The sequence below is a fragment of the Pelodiscus sinensis genome, chromosome 2 (assembly GCF_049634645.1).
Source record: "Pelodiscus sinensis isolate JC-2024 chromosome 2, ASM4963464v1, whole genome shotgun sequence".
Classification (NCBI taxonomy): Eukaryota; Metazoa; Chordata; order Testudines; family Trionychidae; genus Pelodiscus; species Pelodiscus sinensis.
Window position 1 is genome coordinate 207,267,706 of NC_134712.1, and position 24,482 is coordinate 207,292,187.

At 40.2% G+C, this 24,482-nt stretch overlaps 1 protein-coding gene across 4 annotated transcripts in view; it reads right to left on the bottom strand.

The window, feature by feature from the left end:
• PHF14 (PHD finger protein 14) overlaps positions 1-24,482 on the bottom strand; it is a 380,891-nt gene that overhangs the window by 51,462 nt on the left and 304,947 nt on the right. For 3 of the 4 annotated variants that reach the window (XM_075922310.1, XM_075922309.1, XM_075922307.1), the window contains one exon: positions 15,533-22,241. The exons of the other annotated variant lie outside the window; for it this stretch is intronic. In XM_075922310.1, the coding sequence (XP_075778425.1) occupies positions 22,167-22,241 (75 nt within the window). In that variant the 3' untranslated portion in view covers positions 15,533-22,166. Of the gene's footprint in view, positions 1-15,532; positions 22,242-24,482 lie in introns of those variants that run through there. 4 annotated transcript variants of the gene reach the window in all.

The window sequence follows — 24,482 nt, forward strand, 5'->3', positions numbered from 1 at the left end:
GCCAATCTAGAAGCGCTTTTCCGCAAAAAAGCCCCGATCGCCATTTTCGCGATCAGGGCTTTTTTGCGGAAAACAAATCTCAGCTGTCTACACTGGCCCTCTTGCGCAAAAGGGACTTTTGCCTGAACAGGAACAGCATAGTATATCCGCAAAAAGCACTGATTTCTTACAGTAGGAAGTCAGTGCTTTTGCAGAAATTCAAGCGGCCAGTGTAGACAGCTGGCAAGTTTTTCCAGAAAAGCGGCTGATTTTCCGGAAAAACTGGCCAGTCTAGACACAGCCCCTATGTATTCTTTGTTACTGAGAGATGCTTTGCCTCTAAGGCTGCACCACAACACCCACATTCATAGAACCATTTCATCACAACCTGCAGTTAGTATTGTTAAGTAAGCAATAGTAAAGATTACAATAGCCTTCTCCAGTGGCAAACCTGGTGCAATCTGATTTGGCAGAGACTTCATGGCATTGCTTTCCCGAGCCAGGTCAATTGAGACTAAAAACATTGGGGAAGTGATACATGCAAGGCTCTTCAAGATTGAGCTGACACTTGTTTACTACCTTTTGTTGCCTACCTTTTATCTGAAGCACTATTGATTACTTCATGAGAAGGAGGCTTTATATTCCAGCCCTCCAGTCAAAGGCAATGTGAGTTATGTGGGTACAGGTAATGGAGGCAGAGGCATTGAGGGAAAATAGGGTCACAAATGAAGTAACTTACAACAGACTATGCTGTCTGGAATGCTCTGTGATAAAACAGTGGGGTAGAGGAATCAGAGTAGCCAAGCACTCAATGTACAACCTACTCTAATGCGGCAAGCAATAGAACCATTCAGATGACAAATTTTTATACAAGCTCTCATGTTTTGCCTTTCTAAATTATTCTGCATCCGTGTCTTATGAACAAGCAGATTTATTGTGACACCAAGTACATCACCAAGGTAGAGCAGTTCTAAGGAATTGTTGGTCATATGTCTTATTGCTGGCTTTAGCTATCAAGCTGCTCCTTTACTACCAACCACAGAACAACTACATGGTCGTGGAATCCACCTGTTCCTCTCACACTGTCAAGTTTATTTCTTTATATTTTAGGTGAAAAATTTCAGCAAAGGGCCCTGGGCCCCTCTGAAATTGTATAATTATTCAGCATTGTTAAGGAAAGATGCTTGAGCCTATTGTCCCAGGTATCTATTTTTCCTCTCCATTTAAGAGAAAATGAGGAGGGGCCTCACAACTATTTGCTTACAACTATCTTCAGCACTAGGTCACTTTCCTAATTTAGAAGCCTAATAGTAATTGGACTTGAGTACAGTGGCCATGAAGCAGCTACAGTGGTTTATGCACATGCTTAGTCCATTCATTTAAAATACTTACTCATGTTCTTAAAGCTGGCACAGGCTTACATGGTTTGCTGAATGAGGGCCAAAGTACGTTAGACCTGTGGAACTGTATCCACAGAACAGGTCTGCCAGGTGTCCAGTTTTCAACTAGAACACCCAGTCATAAAGGAAAGCAACACTGACTAGGCTGCTAAAAGTTTAGTTGGCTGCAACAGCTGGCTCTGTGTGGCTCCTGGAAGCAGCCAGCATGTCCATACAACTTAGGCAAGAGGCAGCAAAGGAGCTCCTCATGCTGTCCTAGTCTGCAGGAGAAACACCTCCCCAAGTGCTAATTCTGCAGCTCCTGATGGCCAGGAACGATGGCCAATGGGAGCTGTAGGGGCGGTGCCTGCAAACGGGGGCAGTGAACAGAAAGTTAGCAATCCTACAACAAAATTGCCATAGCACTAATCTGTAATGTCTCTGTCTTTTGTGATCTGGGTTCCTCTTAGGTAGAGTATATTATTTTATCTGGTGTATACAATGGTGGATGGTATGTAATGCTAGCACATGTCCATAACAACTTAGAAGTAAACCAATTAAACTTTCTATCAACTGAAATGAACGTTGTAATTGAACCTAGATCTCCAGAAGTAAAAGGCTGCTGCAATATAACACTTAACATGCAAATTCATATCTGTCTTTATATGAAAAGTACACTTATTTATCATATTGTTACTCCTACTATGAGTAGGATGACCATACATCCCATATTTAATCCCTCTTGCAGCTGTCCTGACTTTTTTAAAAAAACAGGCAAATTGTCCTGTATCTTCCACTGTGGCGTGCCTCCTGCTGGTTAGTGGGCATCAGCGTAGCCCTAGCAGTCTCCTGTTTGTGGCTAGCGGGTGATTGCAGCAGGCGGTGGCCAGTAGGTAGCACGCTCAGGCAGGGCGCAGAGGGAGAAAGACAGGAAGCCAGTAGGAGGAGAGCCAACCTGTGTGTGACAGAGGGGTAATGGGAGTGGGTATAGGTGTGGGATGTGTCACCCCTCCCCATTGGGCACCATAAAGCAGGGTTTCCTAAGGAGGTGAGTCTGACAGCCCTTTCAGGATGTGGGAGAGAAGCCACGATCCCCGGCACCTGCTGTGGGGCTGAAAATTTGATCCCCTGTGGCTCTTCCCACACTGAATTCCCAGTGCCCTGATGCTAAAGCCCTGGTCTGTGGGGCAACCCCTGAATTCCCAGTGCCACTCAGGCTGAAGCCCTGATCCCCAGCATGCCTTCCCCCAGGTAGCAGCCCCAATCCCGGCTTCCCTCCCCCCTGGATGGCAGCCCTGATCGTCAGCATGTCTTCCACCTCAGCTGAAATCCCGAACCGCCACACTCCTCTCCCCCAGGGGCTGAAGCAACACCTGCAAGGCTGAAAGCAGTAGCTGAGGGGCTGAAGTCCCAATCTGCACCCCCCCCCCCCACAAAACTGAAGCCAGGAACGCCAGGACTGAATTCTGGATCCCCTGTGCTCCCTGTGCAGCAGAAGTCCCCAAGCCCATGGGCAGATGTGGGGGGGGGGGGGGGGGGGGGAAGGTGGCACTGGGGATGTTGCCCCCCTAAACTTCAGGGGAAGTACAGGGCATAGTTTGGAGGTGGGAAACCACAGCCAGGCAGACTGGGGAAGCTGCTCCTTTGGCTGGTGCCATGGCACAGGCAGTGGTGGTGTTCTCTCCTCTCCTGCCACTCCTCTTGAGCATGTGTTGAAGCTGCCCCTCAGCTCCCAGCCCTCTTTGCTCATACAACTGGTAAGAGATACAGGGGGACCCGGATCTATGGCTGGCAGAGCCCTCAGGGTATGGGGAGACCACAAATCCCTCCTGGCACACAGCCTCTAGATACCCATCCTCGGAACCCTGAGGTATCATCCTGGCTGCAAACAAGCCCCTAGCTCACTCCAGATGCACACAGCCCCTGGCTGCCCTCTCGCTACGCTCTGAATTACCCCTGGATGCACATAGTCCCTAGCTGCTCCCTCTGTTGCAGTAAACACAAACATTATTGACTTGTCTTCTCTAATAAATGAAACGTCTGATGTGCAGTGCGGATGCCTATATTAAGTGACTGAGAAGCCTCCTCTTAGTGACAAGCTTGTTGGGCTTTGTGCAGACAGTGCCAGTACAAAGAGTGGTGGTACTAATCGTGATGGGAAAACAATGAATGGCAAAGTAGGGGAAGAGATATTTGGTTTTGGTGGTAGTGCTCACATCATAACTGCCTGTGAACAACAGCTGACTGTCTTCCATTTCAGCTGGAGTCCTTTGCCATGAAAGTTTATAAATATTTTCACATTTACACAGTTCCTGTCAAAGAATAATTGAAAGACTTCTGCCACTTTATTGACCTTGAGTATTATACATTGTTAAAGAATGGCAGCATGATTCCCTTCAGTGCTAGACAGAATGTTGTTCATTTTTTTGATGGGTACAAGGCATATTTTCTCTCTGAAGATACATACCCACCACTGTACAAAAAAGTCTTCAGTGACCCTTACACAAAACTGGGGTTTGTTTTGTCTGGTAAGCAAACAGCCACCTTTCTGAAGACAGTAGTGGCAATTGTGGAAAAACAACTCATCGGTGACAGAAGTTGCACTGCATATTGGTACCCTTCAAAAAAATTCATCAGTAGGCTCAGAGAAAGATTTGTCATGTCACATACAAAGACCCTCCTGAAGTCTTTGGTTGCAGCAAGGGTGAAGAAATTAAGGAACAGGACTTTTTCAATGCAGTCGAGAATTTTTATTCAACATCCTTGAAGTAGTTGGAACACTGGAAACCTGCCTTTGAGCACACACACAAGCTTGAGTGAGCTCTGTTGAGAAGCATGCTGGTATGGGATAATATACAAAGCAATCTTGCCTTTGTCTCACAAGAATCCCTGCTCCATCTTTGATAGCTAGGAATCATCTTTTTGATGAATGGACACATGCAAAACCAATAATATCCCGTCACATGTCTGACTGGAACAGTCAGAAAATCCCCATTTCTGAAAGTGGTGGAACATTTTTCAAAAGATGGACAATAAGGCAGGAGAGGAGAATACTCAGATCTGGGAAAAGCAGTTTATTTTTTTTTTTTTTTTTTTTTTTGCCAGGCACCACAGCCTGTGTTAACATGTCTTTTAAGTAATTAATGCAGTTTGGTCACTTGAAAAAACATCTTAGTGTTTTCCCATTAAGAGTATTTTGCTTGTGTGAGTGAATTTTGCCCTAGACCGGGGGATCAGCAACCTATGGCTCACAAGCCAAATACGGCTCACTAGGGAGCCAGGTAGTTGAAGCTCAAGCCTAGCTCCCACCCTTGCTCCCTCCACAGTCTCCTGCAAGATTAGAGCACCAGCACTGGCTTCCTGCGACGGAGAGAGGGTGAAAGCCCAGAGATGGCCAGGAACAGGGTGCAGAAATGGCTCTGCACTGCTGCTCCCTTTCCCCAGCTGGGGGAACAGCAGCATGCTGATGCACTTCCTGGAGGCTTTCCGTGCTGCTCCAATAGCAGTGGGGAAAGCCTCCAGTGCCCAGGAGCAGAGCGCAGTGTGAAAACAACTAAGTGCCCCCCCGAGCCCCTCATGCCCAACCCTAGCACCCTCAGCCCCCTCACAAACACACCCCTGCCAGGACCCCACACTCCCAGACCACTCTTACCCTCTTCCTCCTGGCCAGACACGCTGCCCAGCCTGCTTCTGCACCCTCCCAGTCTCTGCCCTGAATAACTTAGTCTTAAAGGACCAAAAAACAGATGAAGACTTTGGAAAGAGACATGCCATGTAAGCAAAGTAGGCAGGATGGTAATCGGTGCACATCTGATTAGTTCCAATATTTTCTTTTATTATAAATATTTACATATATATGTGCATACAAACACACACAGCCCATCTCCAAATATCACCCTTGCCATAGCTAGTATTTTTTTTAATAAAAAACAAAAATTTAAACATTGTTTATTTTCAATTTTTAAGTCTTTCTACTAGATGTATTTTAAATCTGCCTTCCTTTTTATTTTTATACTTGCTTATTTATCTTTAACATATATTTTCACTTAACAGCCTACTTTCAATTTTTATTTTGTGCATTTACTTTCACATTTTCAATTTGCTTTAACCAATTCCTATTCTCTTTGAGAGAAAAATTTTTCACAATGGATTTTTTCACCCTTGCCATTTCTTGTGCTGATTGTGTAGGAAAAGAAACAAATCATTCACAGACCAGAGGTTTGGTGTCAGGAAACTTTGCAGTGTACCCTGTTTAAAAGTGCTTGCGATTAATGTTAAATGTAGATGTGGTGCAATTTAAAAGAATCACAAATACAAAGCAATGACTAGAAATGGCCTTCTGTGACATGCTGATATTATACTTCTGGTTCTCAAGAGCTTTAAGGGCTGAGATTTGATCCAACTTATTCCAAACCTTCAGATAATGCTATAATCAGTCATTTCACAGCTAAACATTCCAATGGTGAAAAGCAGGTCAGAGGTGTGAGCTAACGCCAACCAATTGTACTCAAAATTCAATTCAGCCTCAACTGCAGAGGTGCAAACTGGCCTTTCCATAATAAACATTCAAATACTCATTCCCATGTGATCAGATATAGTGTGCTCCATAACACTATAAAACTGTGAGTGTGTAAGATCCTGCTTTCCTAGCTCAGAAGCTTCACTAATCAGGCAGGAATGGAAGGAAGATGTTGCACTATCAGGATTTTACAATCAGAAGGGGACATAAATTGTGTTGATGTTCCTGAATGGCAATGATTTTCAAGCACCAGGACAGCTTGCAGCATCCCCTCGGGAGGATTATTGGATATAATATCTGTATAGGCCTTTAAGCATATTTTATTACAACAGGCAAATTAAAGTTTATGTAGTTTAATGTTACTAGATTTAATAAATACCTTTGAAGCAGCTTGACTTTGACTTCTGATAGCATGAAATAAACTTTCATCCAGGTCCCCATGGTTTGAGAGGGGGCAATAATTTTCTAATTTCTTACTTGGGTCATGAGCATCTGTAAACCTTAAGGCTGTGTCCAGACTCAGGGTTTTTTCCGAAAAAAGTAGCCTTTTTTCGAAAAAACTTCACCTGCGTCTAGACTGCAGCCGCATTCTTTCGAAATTAAATTGAAAGAACGCGGCTTTTCTTTCTACGGCGGTAAACCTCATTTCACGAGGAAGAATGCCTTTTTTCGAAAGTGCTCTTTCGAAAAAAGGCATTCTTGAATGCCAACAGGGCTTTTTAGAAAGAGAGCATCCAGACTCACTCGCTGCTTTCTTTCAAAAAAGCGGCTTGCTTTTTCGAAAGTACTGCTTGCAGTCTAGACGCTCTTTTTCAAAAGAGGCTTTTTCGAAAGATACTTTCGAAAAAGCCTCTTTTGAAAGAGGTTTGCAGTCTAGACATAGCCTAAGAAAGCATCAGCATGTGGTATTAGTTAGGGAAAAGCTTTTTAAAGCCATAGGACAAATGTCTCAAGTGTCAGGAAGGTATCAGCCTCTAATCATCAGGACTCCTCTGAGGCCAGATAAGGGCTGAAATTTTGGTGGAATAATTTGTCACAAGGTGTGGTCACAGACGATGCCTGGGGGGTGCTTCCTGGAGTGCTGACAAAGTCACTGACATTTGCCTCATTGCTCTCTGGGGCTTCTAACCATCCTGTACTGCTGGGCCAGCTCATATGGTCTCTCCCAGCCAAGGCACAGAGCTGAAATCACCACCCCCTTCCCTCCAAGGAGCAGTAGAGACACAAACGCTTCAGTTCTAAGGAAAATGCAGTTTTGGGCCCAGCTTCCAGGGAAACCATGTCCCAAGTGGGATCAGAACCCCAAATAAATTATGTTGGTAAGCCCCCTTTAACAATGAAAGGAGGATGTACACACTGGTTGCTTCCCCAGGTAACAAGTATTTACACTGGGGGAGTAAATAACTGATTTTGTTAAGAACAAACAATAGGGTTTAAAGTGTTTGCATGTGAAAATAAGCAAAGTAGATTACAAATTTAAAATAACAGAAAATGCATAGCTAGTTTTACACTTACCAGAAACTTACCCTAAAACTGTTCTTACTCCAGTTAAGCCTCCAAACTAGGGAAGTCCCTTGTCCCTGGGATCTAGATTCATTCTCTTGGGAGAGACATACCAGCCAAAGACTAAAGGCATGTCTAGACTGCATCCCTCTGTTGGCAGAGGGATGCAGATTAGGCAGGTTGACATTGCAAATGAGGCAGGGATTTAAATATCCTGTGCCTAATTTGCATAAAAATGGGCGCTGCATTTTGCCGACTCAGCACTTTGTCGACAAAAAGCGGCAGTCTAGAGGGGAATCTGTGGAGAAAGAAAGCCTTTTTTGACAGATCCTTTATGCCTCCTGCAAGGAGGTTTACAGGATCTGTCGAAAAAGGCTTTTTTTCTCAACTGATCCCCCTCTAGACTGCTGCTTTTTTCCCACACAGTGCTGAGTCAGCAAAACGTGGCACCCGTTTTTATGCAAATTAGGCACAGGATATTTAAATCTCTGCCTCATTTGCAATGTTGACCTGCCTAATCTGCATCCCTCTGCTGATAGAGGGATGCAGTCTAGACATACCCAAAGAGAATGCTAGCTGCCCATTGTTTTATAGATTCCACTTTGGGCAGGAATTCTCTCCCATACCTTCTATGGAAAATTACCAGGTCAGACAAATTGAGATAATCACATATATTCCTAAGACCAACCACTAATTAGACTTAAAGGATAAAGGAAGCCGTTTCCAGGTGATCACCCAGACATTGAGGGAAATCCCCGGTATGACTTTCATTTGCACATTTAAAACCATAAAGCATTGCATACTCCATAATCCTAACTACATACAACAGTGATACATACACCACAGTAAGATACACAGATCTAGCAGATTGTGACATTAAAATTGATAGGTTACATGAGGTATTTTGTCCAAAGCATCTTTTGAGATATGCATATTTATATCCATAAGACAATTTCATAAAGCATGGAGAGAAAGCGTCACAATGTTGTCTCCTGTCAGTCTTTTAATATTGCTTTTTTGGGGAAAATACACAAACTAATGACAAAAAAACAAGCACCCTAGGAACAAGAGCCACAAGACTGGACCAAAAGTCAGATTGACCAGGTCGCCTGACCAGGATTGGACAATGCAGTTCAGGTGAAACAATCTTTGATCCCTGATTTAATCAGAAGATCACCAAGGAGGTCTAGGGGGACAATACTAGCCTGGCTTTCACCCATAAAAAACAAGGTAAATAAGGAAGAAATTTTGCTCCTACTGAGATTTCCACACTGAGCACCCAACGGCTGATAACCCCAGGACAATCCCAAAGATATCACAGACCAGCTAACTGACTGGACAATTACAGCTGCTAGCTAGTGCAATGGAAGCTGAGTCAGAAGACGTTGTCTGGTTCCCAAAACCATAGTTTTTGACTTATTCTGATGCTCTAGAGATGAAGCAAGCTGAAAAGCAAATACTATTTCAAAGGAAATTTCTTCTCTTCCGTTTCTTTAACAGGACATCTGAATACCTGCTGGTATGCCTGCCAGGTCTCCCACACAGTGTGTGTATTTGTGTTGTCTGTGTGTGTCCAGTAACAACAGGTGCATATAAACCGAAAGTGAAAATTGCATTGGGAATTAGTTAACCAACATTCAAAGCAAATCTAGCCATAGATCTCTACTTGTTATACACAGATAATAGGACGCGCATATAAGCACATCATGAAAATTACTATGGGGAATTGATTAAGCTATATTCAAAGCAACCCATCCATAAATCTCTACAGGTTACTTGGGCTACATAAAGATTCAAACACTAACCCGTTGTTCTCATAAGTGAAAGCATGAGTTGTCAAGTAAACTATATGGCGATTAAGCAAGCTGTCAGTCACTGGTGTAATGTTAACATTGTGATTTGATTACTATCTGTGTTCATGCAATGAAGTGATCAATCATTGCTCTTTATTTTCTTTTTGAATTTAACCATTTGTAATTTATATTATTGTTAACTCCTTGACTCGACTACCTTGATTCACATTAACAATGCAGAGTCCTGTGGCACCTTAGAGACTAACAGATATATTAGGACATAAGCTTTTGTGGGTAAAGCCCACTTCATTAAGCTTAAGTCCTAATAAATCTGCTAGTCTCTAAGGTGCCACAGGACTCCGCATTGTTTTTCAGATACCGGCTAACATGGCTACCCTTTTGAGTTGATTTACATTGTAATTTCAATCTAATTTTCATATTGTTTAGTACTTTAGGGATGTATATGAAATCAATTAACTTTATATTAGTTTAAGCTTTTCAATTAAAGCAGTAAAGCACAGTTTTTCTCTGATCAAATGGTGATGAGACAAATGCAGCCTTAATTAAAATGACTTCAATTAAATATCAATGAAGGATTTGACTCCTTACAAAAATTACTTGCTGTCACATCTATGGAACGGTATGGCATCAAGATGTGGGGCTGTGGTGGACCTTAACTAAGCATCCTTAAACTTTCAAAAAGCTTTCAGACCGGATAGAGAGAGAGGAGCTGAAGGAAGAAGAGGGTCTTGTGTCTTCCAAACCAGGTTGCCCAGTCTTAAAAAGAAGGCTACATTTTTAAAAAAGCCAGAAAAAGTGGTAACAATAGAAAGGATGAGGAGGTCTTGTTAGTTAAACAGGAACTGACCACTTACATATTTAAATTTCTCACTTCCTCTCTGCTTTATCCTTGCATCCTTTGTTCTCCTCTTTACCAACAAATGTATCAAACTTATTATTATTAAAAATGACGAAAATCAATGGTTTGCTTGTATTCAGATCTACAGGATGTTACTTTCTGAGATCTACTCTCCCTTCCCCTAGATACTTTCTGAGAAATGTTGAGTACTCATAAGTCCTTGCATCAGTTTCCTCTTCCATACTGAGAAACTCAATCTCTTTCACACTTAATTTAAAACAAGCCTTCTTAGTATCTCAACTTACAACCTAATATCCCTAAGCATTCTTCCTAACGTAAAGGTTACCAAAACTCATAGCGCTATTAGACATACAGGGCAAAATTTTCAAAAGCAGAAACTTTCAGTGAGACTTTCACGAGTGCCTAAGTCACTTTTGAAAATGGGACTTGGGCCAATACATCACATAGATGATTCTGAAAATATTACCCAATATTTAACTGGAATTGTACCTGCTAACAATGAACACTCCTACTGCTTTGTATTACCTCCCTCTATTGATGCAACATTAATATGCAGCTTGCATGTTTGGAAAGCAGTCACACAGTGGGTGGTTACAACAACAGTTTGTACAATTTCTACATTCCTTTCTTGATCATGATAGTGCATCACTCAGCTATTACTATGTGCTCTCTAGTTTGACCTGTTTCCTTAAAGTTTGCTCTTTTCTATTTATCTGGATTAAAGTGTTTTGTATTTTCCCCCATTTAGTGACTTAGTCCAGAAGTCTTTCTGACCTAAATCTTTCTGACATTAGTCTTTTGGACTACTAGTATGGCTATAACCAGAAGGTGCTGAGCATCCTCAGTTCCCAATGACATCAGCAATTTTCAGGATCAGTCCTGGGAATATTGTATTCTTACCTATAATGTTACATGTATTACACGGAAATAAATACTTAGTTTTGTCAGAAAACTCCTTATGGACCTGGTCCAAAGATCATGGAAAGCAGCTCCTGTTGAGTTCACGCATAAGTTTTGGATTGGGACAGGAGCCATCTTTTTGTTATGCATCTGTTTGTTTGCAACGTGCCTAGCAAAATCCATGATTAAGAATCCGAGATGATACAATAACTCTAATGAATAACAAAATAACAATGAAAAGAGTTCTCACTCTCTGTACTATGAAATGGATGATACTGAACCAGATGTTTATTTGATAATCTTTTCACCATTTGAAGCAACATAATTTAGGTTGATTTACAGCTTTCGTGTAGACCAGCCCTTAGTGTTGAGATTAGATCCAGACTGCTGAACAATAAGAAATAATCCTAGAAAAAATACGGCCGTCTGGCCTGATAGCAAACAGAGAATTTTTAAAATAACTCAATAGCATTTAGTTAAGGAGGTTCCCTAACAATCAAATGAACATTTCCTTAAAATGACCAATATGGGCTAAAGAACCGGTGGTCAGAATTGCCTCTTACTGATTTGAGAGGAGAGCAGGAAACATTCTGGGAACAAATGAATGTCTAAAAAGACTTGGTTTTTCTTTTCACACCAAGTACTTACCTATGTTTATGATAAAGAAAGAACAGCCACGTTCTTTCCAAGGCCAGATCACCTCAGAGTGCAGCAGCTGGCATTAGTATGGAAGTTGCAAGTTAACTAACTTGCAATTATCAGGAAAGAAGTGCTGTTAAGGGAGTGTGGGGTTTTTTCTCCCACAGAGAATGAATTAATGTGTGCATATAGAGCTATATATAGACTTAATATTTATGAAAATTCATTGTTGGGCACTTTAATTATTTCATGAGGTAGAATATTATCACTGATGCTCTCTAAAACATGGAAGTATACACTCATTTATATGAAAGGCTTGCACAGTAAAAGACTACGTACTTTTTCTAACAGTCACCTTCATCAGTCACTGTAATAGTTCTGGACATAGTACATAAACTTTAAATAGTAAAAAAAAAATCACAATTATTAGACCAATTTGCATACAATGTACACCACTGTCCTTTGTGCGTGAACCAGAAAAAATGGTTGTCACTGTACTGTCACCTGCTGCGGTACTCACAATATCCTGCTAGCTCATTTATTGGCACTTACAATAATCATTTTTGAAAGCAATGTGATTTGGGAAAAAATTGATTGGGCATAAAACTATTGTATTCTGTTAAATTACAGAAGCACCATACAGTATAGGTACTGTATGTCTTTACTTTTCATGCAGCTATTTAGTATGCTGTAGGTATAAATGAAAGACTTAAACCAAGCGTCAAGAGTGAACCTTTCAGACATTAATGTGATGATAGCTGTGTTATTATGAGCCTAATGATATCTAGTGCACACAAGAATACATAGGTGTCATGCTGGGAAACCAATGATCTGACTCTCAATTTGACTGCAGGCAAAGAATATCTCATCAAAGCTATAAATTTCATGAGTCTGTTCCCAAATTTAAAACCTTTAAGGAAATGGCTTTCATGGTTCAATAGTTTTAAAGGGTTGCTCTTACTTGGCTTTGTAACAAGGAAATTAATAGTTCTTCTAAAACAAATCAGAATTATGCCATAGTTGCATGCATTTTCATGCTGTTGCCTTTAGCATTTTACTTCCTTTCCAGATAACGAAGCCATAGAATCCACATTGAACTCACCATGGGGAAACATTTATTACCTGCAATGATTGCACACTATAGTCTTGGATAGGTGATAGAACTTGCTCATTCATTGCTATGTAAAAATTGTTTTCTTTAGGTCAAGTGAAATAGAGTCAGTTTCTAATCAACCTTCACTTTTCATTGAGTGAAACCTATTCAGCCTAATGTCAGGGAGAGTTAGTCTCTTCAGCTGATGCAGAATGAGCAACCAACTGGCAGGCATCTTATAGGATTGCAGTAACCAAGAACACAGAAGAAAGAGGCAACAATTAATTGATATTTGTGCTTTTTGGTTTTTTATACCTCTGCAGCTTTGTGTGCATAAATATTAAGCTTCCTCAGCAGAGATATTATTTGTGGATCATTTTAAAGTATAAAAAACACTTTAGCACCAGCAGAAAAGAAAAAAATATTTTGAGATTGGGTAAATGGTAAATCTGTATTTCAAACACTGGAAGCAATCATTGTTAGAAATAATGCACTGTTATCAGTACTACTGAGAAGGAAAACCTCGGGTGAGCAATATACTAATATCACATTCCAAGAAATTAACATCAAGATACCAAACACTCCAGTATACATTATCATCTTACTGAGCAAGAAGTTACACATGCATTAGGTTGGAAGATGGATGCATACCCAAGGACATGAAATTCGGGGAGCTATCAGAGGGAACAACAACAACTGGACGTCCCAAGTTTTGTTATACAAACACAGGCAAGTGAGATATGAAGGAATTTGGAACTAATTCAGAGCAATGGGAAATCTTGGCAAGTGAGCATAACAAAATGTTGCCATCATCTCCATCAGAGTATCAAAGTCCATGATAGAAGCTGGCTCCTCCAGCTTGAACAGAACATAGCCTGCAGGAAGTGAGCAGCTCCTAAGATACACACACACTTACAATAACTGCTAAAGAGCATGCATTTCAAACTGTACTATTCAGTCACATGAGACAACGCAAATCATATACATCACAAGCTGCAATTCTCGCAGAAAAAAGGATGTCAGTAACAGAGGTTAATATACCCCAGATGCCCCAGATTTAAATAATGGGCACAGCACTTTTAGACACATGGTAAATCTTGATTGTGGAGTTACAGACATTAACCACTATAACAGTACACATATTCCTGCGCATCCAGAAATATAATTTATGCTATCATGTGCCAAAAGTGTCCGTCTGCTATGTACATTGGACAAACGTCTCAGATACTTCGCCAAAGGATCAATGCCCACAAAACAGATATTAGACAGGATCACAAAGAAAAAACAGTTTCTTGCCATTTCAACCAGAAAGGACATTGTCTCAACGACTTAATTACCTGCATCCTGCTTCAAAAGCCTTTTAAGACTGTACTTGAAAGAGAATCCTCTGAACTGTTATTCATGCTTAAATTCGACACTTTACGCCTGAGTCTAAATAAGGAATCTAATTACCTTACCCATTACAAAGATAGCTCCCCAATTATCACTTCTAATATCATTAGCTCACAGACATTTACCTCCCCCCCCCCCCATTCCTCTTCTGTTCTGAAATTTGATTTGTCCTTTTCATATGTGTTCATTTTTTAAAATTGTATCCTTTGGTATATATGGTTGTGACAATTTTCTTCCACTATTTGATCTGAGGAAGTGGGTCTGGCCCATGAAAGCTCATCACCTAATAAACCATCTTGTTAGTCTTTAAAGTGCTACATAGTCCTGTATTTTGATTCAGTACTGAAAGAGGAACTGTTAGTAGTAGTTTTAATGAGGTTACTTAGCTCATAAAAGGAATTTTATCGTTAACATTAAAAGTAGAATGCCAGTATTATCCACTCAAGTATTTTACCTCTGTTTATAATACAGAATAACTTAGATGCATAGTAATATAAATATAACTGTATGTATTTTAATTGCATAACCTTTTCAACCTTTAGGAGACATGCAATTTGTAGGCTATCCTTAGTGTTTTTAAGCTGCCTATAGAATTCTATAAGAATTCTAGTAAATTCTGTAAGATGATTCTACAGGAAGGAGTATTCTCAGCTCTGCCATTGGCCTGCTGCATGACACTGAACACGTACCTCAGTTCCCTCATCTGTAAAATGGGAACAATGATGTTTACCTGCTTTATAAAGCATTTTGAGATCTATGAATGAAAATCACTATGTAAAAGCTGTTTATTATTATACAGTCCAGGGTGTGAATTTTTGGTGCACGTCTTGGATTGAAACACACAGTATGTTCCAGAGAGTGGGAAGCTTCACATTGGATGTGACTAACAAAATGCCCAAATTTCAAATCTCCAGCTGTTGAACATTCTATATGAGTGGGCAGTCCATACCTGAGTACTCATGAAGTATCAAAGACAGTAATTGCCTACAAGGATACCTACTGGTAAAACAGACACAACCAAATTCCTCAATTCTTCCTGGACAGATGGATCTAGAGCGAGGTATCTAGTCTCATTAACCTCTTTCTGAAAACATGAATTAGTAATTGGGTTAAAAATTATTTTTCTCCAAAGTTAGAGAAATAATGTATAATGGAGCTCCCAACTTTGGTGTCTACAAAAATTCTATAGATATCTTTGAAATTGCTAACTAATATCCGAGTTGCAAACATGGAGGTGTAAATAACAATAATCTAGTAAAAGTAGCACAGAATGAAACAACTCCACTTGAATATGAAGGAGTGTGACAGATCCCTCTCAAACAGGAAAAAGCACAGCTATCCTAAAAATCGCCCTAAAATAGTTAAGAAACAGAAAAATTGGGCAGTTCACAACAGGATAATACCATCTCATTGCTTTGGGAAGGGCAGGGGTGGGTGTGTTCAAAATCACTGCTCTGTAATCAGAATTTCAGATCAACATACAATATTTATTCTGAAATGCAATTATAGCATACAAATGAGAGTGAATCAAAATAAGCAGGACACATTAAAGCAGACTAGACAGGTAAATAATCAAGACATATATAAACATATATAGATACGGATACATACAAGCAGCTTAGAACCCTTCTGTGCCTACCTCCTGTAGAGCTTGCCCTTCAGCACAGTGTAAGCCCTTCTTTTATGGATGTATTACCAGTATGAATAGAATGACACACAGAAATAGGCCAAATCTGGACTTCATGTTGTGACACTCAGTTCAAGCCACAGTGATTTGAACAAGCCATTGAAGACTTAGGCCTGATAAGGAGTAAAACTGAGAAATGCAATCTGACATCTATTTAATAGGTAGAAGATTTAAAACAAACAAAAGGAAATATTTTTTTCATGCAATACACAGTCAACCTGTGGAACTACTTGACAGAGGATGTTGTGAAGACCAGGTTTCAAAGAGCTAGCTAAATTAATGGAGGACAGATCCATCAATGCTTATTAACCAGGATGGATAAGAATGGTATCCTGACAAGCAGAAGCTGAGAACGGGTGACATAATAGGGATCACTTGATGATTACTTGTCTGTTCATTCCCTCTTGGGACACCTAGAATTGGCCAATGTTGGAAGACAGAATACTGGTCTAGATGACCTTTGGTCTGACCCAGTATAGCTGTTCTTATGTTCATATAGACATGACTCTTTTGGAGTTAGCATGACCAAATGTGTTGTGTCGAACAAAGATGGAAAGGACATCCCAAAAGCTTTACTTCTCCTGACTAAGCCCTGGTCAACTTACAAAGATAGACACAAAAACGTAGTGAAACATATGAGCAAAATATGTGATGAAGATGAAATTCAAATCCCATCTAAGGCAAGAATTTTGGATGTGTAGCCATATTTTAGCTTAATGAATCCTAAGGTAGAGTTCACATTAATCAAGCCAGCCACTGAAGCTTAGTCAGCCCAAGAGGTGAAATCACTGGCACTAGAAAGGAAACTTATAATAGTTGTCTCCATATTTTTATTTGTGGATTTTTTTTCCATTTTTGGGGAAGAAGTTATCACTGAGTGAAAATTCTAACTGAATTTTGACCTATACTACTCATATTTATTGTATTTCCTCTGAGACCCAGCTGCTTATTTTCTTTGTAGCTGATAACTGATTTCCGATGAGTTACTATTTTGGAAATTGAATAATTTAACTCATTGTTTGATTTTATGTGGTTATCAATCTTATTTATTTTATGCAGAGGACTTAGTTTTTATATGCAATGGCAATTGAAAATCTTATTTAATTATAATTTAGTAATATTTAGAAAATGTAATCTAAAAATATATCAAACACACTCCTCCAGCTCACCAACATTTCATATGTCAAAAGGAGGTGTCAATAGATTCATCCATACTTCCTCCATGTCTGAACCACATGCCTGAGAGCCAAATCAAATTTTTAAGCAAAAATCAAGAGCTCACGTGAAATATAAGATTTATTATGCTGAAAACAAGTAAAGGCTAGTTAGCACAGACTCTACTCCCTCAAATATAGTCTCATCAATTTCCATCAGACTGAGTGAAGTAGATTATTTTGCAGGACAGGGATCATATTCACTCAATTGCACTGAGGATAGATAAACTCATCGTAGGCATCTTGAGAGGACTCGGAATCTATCCCAGCAAGAAACCCTCCTTCTACTTTTCATTGCCTACTACAATTGTACTGAAGTCTCCATACTCTCTAAATAGACTTCATTCTCTCTGCTCACCTTTTGTCAGAAGTCAGCTGGCCTGCTCTTCAGCATGAGGCTAGTCAGGTTATTTGCCAGGAAACTCCAGACACGAAACTCCAGCCCCTCCTCCTTCAACTTTCAAGCTGACTTTCAGCCTTAGCATTTTGGGGTTCACCCACCAAAAATCTTCATCCCATTCTCTCTTCTGTGATTGAGCAGACCACTATGCAGAGGACTGGCAATAACATTTTGGAACAAGCCAGTGAGGTGAATTTTTGGTGTCAATTGTGAGAAGTAGAGGATGGGGAAAGCAGACTAACATGCCTTTCTGGACATGGTTGTGGGCTGACCATGATTATAGAAAGTGGTGCCAGTGTTGAAACCTGTACTAGATCTTTTATGCATTCTGGGGAGTGACTCCAGACATTTAGGATGAAGGCTTGAAGGCTTCTGATGTGTGATTCTGCTGTTCATGGAATGATCTCTCTATATGGTAAACCTCATGTGACTCTGGAAAAAGATAAGATCCTAGATTTTCTGAACCTTTCTAATGATGGGAAGATCTTTGTTAGCAATGTGTCTGTATCTCCCCCTCCCCCAAGTGAATTATTCTGGTAGGCAAAATAAAGGAACTTTTCTTGATATTGATGATGAAACCATGAGCCTGCAGGAAATTCAATGTCTCAAATATGGCTCTTCTGAGCTATGTATTATACTGGAGCTCTGATCAGAGTAGCCTCCAGAAGCGTTGGGCAGTGATAATGTTTCTGCCATAGGCACACCTTGCCAATTTGTAGATAGCATGGTCTGATGGTGAGGTATGAAGACAACAGATTCACTGAAGTCAAGAAGTTCCTCACAGGGCAGTGATGACACTGTAAAGGCCACACTCTTCATCCAAAATTTCATTTTCTTCATCCTTTTGAAGCTAAGAATGACTCTCTGATATCACCCCTTCCTTCCCATGTGTTTCTGCACAATGAAGAAGATGCAGCTGAACTGAGAACCTTTCTTCTGCAAGAATGCTCTCTACCCCAGCCATATGCAGAAGTTGAGATATTTCAGATGCAGACTGGGTGGGGTGTAGCCTGCAGCCAAGGCAATGAACCAGGCCCACTTGTCCATGATCAATGTAAACTACTCCTCTAGGAAGTGGAAAATTCTGTCCCCTAGCTTCAGTTCTAGGTGGAGGCCTATCACGTCTTTGTCATGAAGTGGATTGGGGTAGGGGTTGGAGATACCTCTGGATTTTCCCCCTGAACTTTCCCCCTGAACTTGGACTCCACTGTTTTCTTTTGGAGAATCTGTTGTCCCTTCACTGATACTTTTGTGAAGATGAAACTTAAAGTGCCTCTGTCTGAAGGCTGGTCTATATTCTATCGCGAGGGCATTTGGTGGTGAGATGAAAGACCTTTTGGATTTTGCAGCATTATTGCCCACCTTTATTCACCTTTTCTCCAAAAAGGAAGGAACCTGTAAGCTTGGCCTAACACAGGACATGTTTAGATTGTGTATTCATCTTTCAGGGTCAGAGCCTTAGGTGGTGCATGGCTACTGAGTTGAAAGCCAGGGCTTGGGCTGAGAGCCTCATTTCCTCCATTGAAGTGTAAGCTACAAAAGCTGTTAGGCAGACTTTCTTTAAAATGGAACCAATAGAGCCCTTTGAGTCCTGAATATTATAGTGTCTGATACCACTTTTGTTAATGTGCTTGCTCTCTTCAGCCTTGTTCCATTCACTTCCTCTAAAGAGGAAGGAATGGATATCACAGCCTCAGGAAATGTTAGTGATACAAATTTACTTTGAGGTGTAAGCTATGTTTAGACTACAATGATCTATCAGAAAAGAGGTATGCAAAATGCGCTCCACAATTTGCATATCTTTTTCCGATAGTTTTTTCGGAAGAGGCTTTTCCGAAATTTGGCCCATCTACACGGGCCAAATTTTGGAAAATCCTCCTCTTTCGGAAGAGCCCTTCTTCTTCATGGAAGGAGGAAGACAGGGATTCCAAAAAAGGATGTCTGCTCTTCTGGGGAAAAAAAAAAAAAAAAAAAAAGCAGAAGAGCAGAAGAGCAGACGCATTCCCTGGACGTAGCAGAGTTTTTCCAGGATACTTACAATATCCTGAAAAAATCCCGTAGTCTAGACATAGCCTTACTCTGAGGAGCCTGTCCAGGATGAATTTGAATTATGGAGACAATCTTTGTGCATAATCTGAAATTCTTTGGGGGTTAACAAAAGCTCTATTCTTTTTTTTTATACGTTCTCTTTGGGTTCAAGGTCTGACAGCTCAACTTTCTGAGTGGAACAGAGGCAGGGGGAGGAAGAAGAAGATTCTTTCTTTCTTTCTTTGCTTTGGTAGCACAGAAGCTGTGCTTCACCTTTGGTGAGATCTTTTGTAGCTTGCCTTCGTCTGGACCTGAAGCTCTCTTGTGAGATGTCTCCATATCCTCTCCTGCTGGATCCTATTGCCTGTAGTGGGGATGACTTGTCAGGACTCTCCTGGTCATTGAGGAGGAGGGGAGCAGAATTACCACCCTACTTCTTTCTCTAGGACGTTCAGGACGCACTTCAAGACTTGGACTGAGGGGACTACTGGAATTCATACTCTAAGTTGACTGCTTGAGGCCTGCTTTGTCTTTACAGTCTCCCTTCTCTGCACTAAGGTGCCCAGTCCATTTTTCCCATTGTGGATTTGCATGTTCTTTGGTGGAAAAGGAGCCCCACATGCCTTTACGATGCATGGCCTTGGGTTATAACAGAGCTGGGCCATCTGCCACAGCTGGGGAGTCTGCTTTACAAATAGAAAACCACTTGATTTGACCCAATGCTTTGTTGGCTGCTCTGCCATGCCTGTTTGGGGGCAGAGGAACTGGCAGGAAGACTTTGCAGTAGAAGGTCATAGTGGGTTAGATCACAGGAGTGCTATCCAAGTTAAGTAGGAGGAAGCTGAAAAGAAAACTACTAATCATTTCCTGAAAAACTGCATAAAAATGTAGAGACAAAATGAAGACAGCTACATTCAAACCACTACTAAGTGCTTGCTGCTGTAGAGGCAGAGAATCTGATCTAAGTAATAGCAGCGGAGGTGTGACCAGAGCATTCAGCTCCAAAATACTGATTCTCCTTCATGAACTTCGGAGTGGAAGGAAGCAAACCAGACATCCAGAATCATGGTAGAAGGGGCTGCAGAATCTGTGGTGGCTGGTGAATTTCAGCCACTTGCACAAAGCAGCATTGGAAAAATCTGTTTAATCTTAAAGATCTGTCCCATTGACAGTGACTGCCTCTCCCTTTACAGTTTTAGCTACATAACACCCTGCTTCTCCTGACTATGACCCACGCTATCTGTCTTGCCTCTTAAGTCTTATAGTTTACTTTTGTCTCCAACCACCTCTCAAACCTGACTTTGCTCAGTCCTCACCTGCCGCTTCACACAAAATACCAGTCGGTGCAGTTATCAGCAATTCAATATGAGGGTGATAAGTACTATATAAAAAAGATTGGATAGATAGATCCGATAATGCCAGTCTCCCAGCTCATTTCAAATCAGGAAATAGAGGCTGTGGCTGGGAGACATGATCTCAGTTTAATAGTATATATGAAAGTTTTCTTTTATTTAAAAATAGGGCTTATTACAGTTATAGTTTATGGCTGAAATGTGTCCAAGAGTACATAGATTTGAACCTCCAGGATCAGAAGAGAAACTGCAGTGATTACAGGATATTCTTTGAGCCTTTTTTTCTCTTAATCTATGCACATTTGAAAATATTCCTGAAATGGAAAACATTTTCATGCATGGAGGAGGGGGAGAGAATTAACATAAGACTATAGTATATTAAGGAACATGCAGCAATACCAATGAAAGTGCAGGGTAATAGAAAAGTGAAAAGGTCAACCTAAAGTTAGATTCTCCTATATCAGTTCATGAATAACTTTCATTCTCTTCAATGAATATTACTCATATCTCAGAGTAGAATTAATGTGGTTCATTTTGTAATGCTCCATTGTGTTTTGTAGCAAACCTAAATTTGGATGTTCATTATTAGGCTTTCAGTGGCCAGCATGGACCAAAAAGTCTTAAAGCAACATACCTAACCTTGGTAGAGAAGTGTTCTGGAGTTGCTATTGCTAAGTTAAGGAGTAGTGATAATGCAAGTTTATCTAATCCTTTTCCATTAGCCTGATCATGACAGAGGGATTAGAACTTAATGGGAAATAACAGGGAAACCTCAGTCTTATCAAAGACACTGGTCATCAGAGAGGGAGGCAATTTACATTAAGGAAAATAATAATGCAGTATAAAACACTTAAAATGACTTGACATACAAAGCAGACAGCATTTTCTGCCTAGGAATAGTTCTTAAGGAGATGTGTTGAAAACCATTCTTATATTCATATTTAAGTTTTACATCAGTGGTGTGTAAAAAGAAATGTTCAGATTCTAATTTAATTAGTCATACATTTATCCAAACACTTAGGTGTCAAATGCAAATAATTATGCATTTATGCTCAGAGATACCTGAATGATTTGAATTATCACTGACCTTTCAATATGTGCACTGTTTGGTACACTGAAAAAGTTTGACAAGTTTGAGTATCAAGCGTTATCTGTAATGAGGATCACATTGTCCTTATGCACATATTTCAAAAAGCTTTTCCACTTTAATAGGTATTCTGTATCAGTCTTGAAAATTCAACATTTTAATATAATCATGAATGTCACTAAGAGCCACCTACACAATTCCCCAGTGCAGCATGAATTTTAATTTTCAATGACTTTATTGAGAATGTTCAGTAAATTTTACAATGAGAAACTTTAACTGCTATTACACAACTTGTAAATATTTCACACATGACAAAAATTTCTATTTTTTTGAATTTTTCTCTTCCATGTTCAAGTCTTGAGGTGAATTTTCTTCCTTAGCTTCATTTTCATCTTCCTATAAAATAAAATAAAGTAACAATAAGTGCTCAATTTTTAATTTTTAGAAATTTGATCTTATGAGTTAAATTGAAAAATGTTACCTGCTGCTTCAACTAACAACTGCTTTGAGACTCATTATACAAAGAAAGAAGGCTCTAAAATATAAAAGTTAAAATGTGATGATATTTAAAACTTGTAGTGGATGCTATTTTTTACCTTCCTTTGGTTCTTGACCAGAGGTTTCCATTAAATCACTTCTAAAATGCAAGAACTTTCATCACTGTCCTAGAAATTACTTTTGAATAGCATCTGCCATTGAAAAATGTTTCATTTTTTTGAAACCAGATACGTTTACTTCACCATTTGATAAAAGACAATAAATTTAACTTCAGAGACACTTTATGTGCTGCAACATCGTATTTTTGTCCCATCTAGCATATTTTCTTGACAGGTCTGCCAATTTTCCAATTACTTGTACCACCATATGTTATCTGAAGATCAGTCAGGTCTAAAATAGGAAACATGAGCATGTCAGGCAGCAGCATGCTTACAATATTCTACAGCTTCAACTCTAGGAGTATGGCTCATAATTCATTGTGAGCTCCTCTGGAGCATACTGAATAAATGAAGTGACATCATAATGTCCGTTTCCATAGGAATGAATAGGATCTTGTGTCCAACACTACATGTTGACCTCCAAAATATAAATTATGGCATCTTGAAAAAAATATTTAAAGGGACATCTTGTAACTGAACTCAACAGAAACAGTCCTATGAGCACATGCACAATGCAGATTGTCCTATCTTCATACTGTTTGCATTTTGTTTTACAAAACAAGAATCTTAGTCTCAATTATAAAAATAAACAAAAGACATTGAAATTTGAGTGTTATTAATGTTCTAGTTTACATGAAAACCCATTGCCAGGGACCAATGGCAAATAATTGCTACACAGAGAGAGGATGGTGTAGTGCAGGGGTGGGCAATAATTTTTGATGGTGGGTCACTCCAAGAATTTGGTAAGTGGTCAAGGGCTGAACTTTTCTATGTAGAGGATGTGCAGAGAGTTGGAATGCGGGAGGGGATATGAGGTGCCAGAGGCAGGCTCTGGCTGAGAGATGCTTACCTAGGAACCTAGCAGGACTCTCAGACAGGCTCCTTGCCTGCCAGCAGCCCCAGACTGCTCAAAGTTCCATGTAGCTCTCTGCAATGTGCGCCAGAAGGGAGGCTTTGTGCATGTTGACCCCACCACCAGCACAATCTCTCAGCTCCCAATGGCTAGTACCCTCCCCCCCTTGCACACAGTGCAGACAACTAGATGAATAGCACGGAGCTAATCCATGCCAAGGTTGGTGTGATTAAAAGGGTTGGTGTGCTGGATCCAGCCTGCAGGCCGTATCTTGCTCATTACTGGTGCAGTAGTTGGTTGGAGACTTAGCTTAGGTACAACAAACCCAGGGTGTGTTTCCTATTTGCCAAAGGCTTTCTACATGACCTTGAGGGAAAGTCACTTTGTTTCTCTGTGCTTAAGTTCCCCCTCTGCAAAACAAAAATAATAGAACTTTCCTAATTAACTGGGGATGTTGAGAATAAAAATATTAAATATTTTGAGGTGCTCAGATATAATGGTAAAGGACATAAAAACTTAAGACAGAGCATCAATAGAAACTCCCTAAGTAAATATAGCCATACATATTACATATAACATAAATTTGCAGAGTTTAGCTGTTCATTGAAAAAGTGCAGAAGGAAATACAGTTTGAGAAGTTCAAAATCTAAGTTCAGTAGAAGCTCTCTGAAAGAGCAGATAAGCAAGATGTTTCATTTCTGGATGACTCACCAGGAGGGGAGCTGAATGGCATCATCACCCATTTGTAAGTTGTTAAAGAATTGTCTAAGGGTTGACTATTTCTCCAATGCATGTGACTCACCTGCAATCAACCAATTTCCCTTATTCTTTATCCTTTTCTGTTTGCCAGCACCCAGCTCCTGCTCTCCCCAACACTTATTCTGGCCCTGAAGTACCCCCTTTTAACTCTTAGCTGCACACTCCTCCTGTGAGCCTACTTCTGGTTTCCTGCACATCTAACAGCAAACAGAGGCTTATAGGCAGGAACTACAGGCAAGGAAATGGGATAACTTAACTTTCCATCTTCTCTGAAGCCCAAGAGAGGGAGAAGAATTGAGATATTTTTATCCTTTCCAAGAAATTTTACTTTGTGCAAGTTTGCTAAACATGATATGATTTGTAGTGATT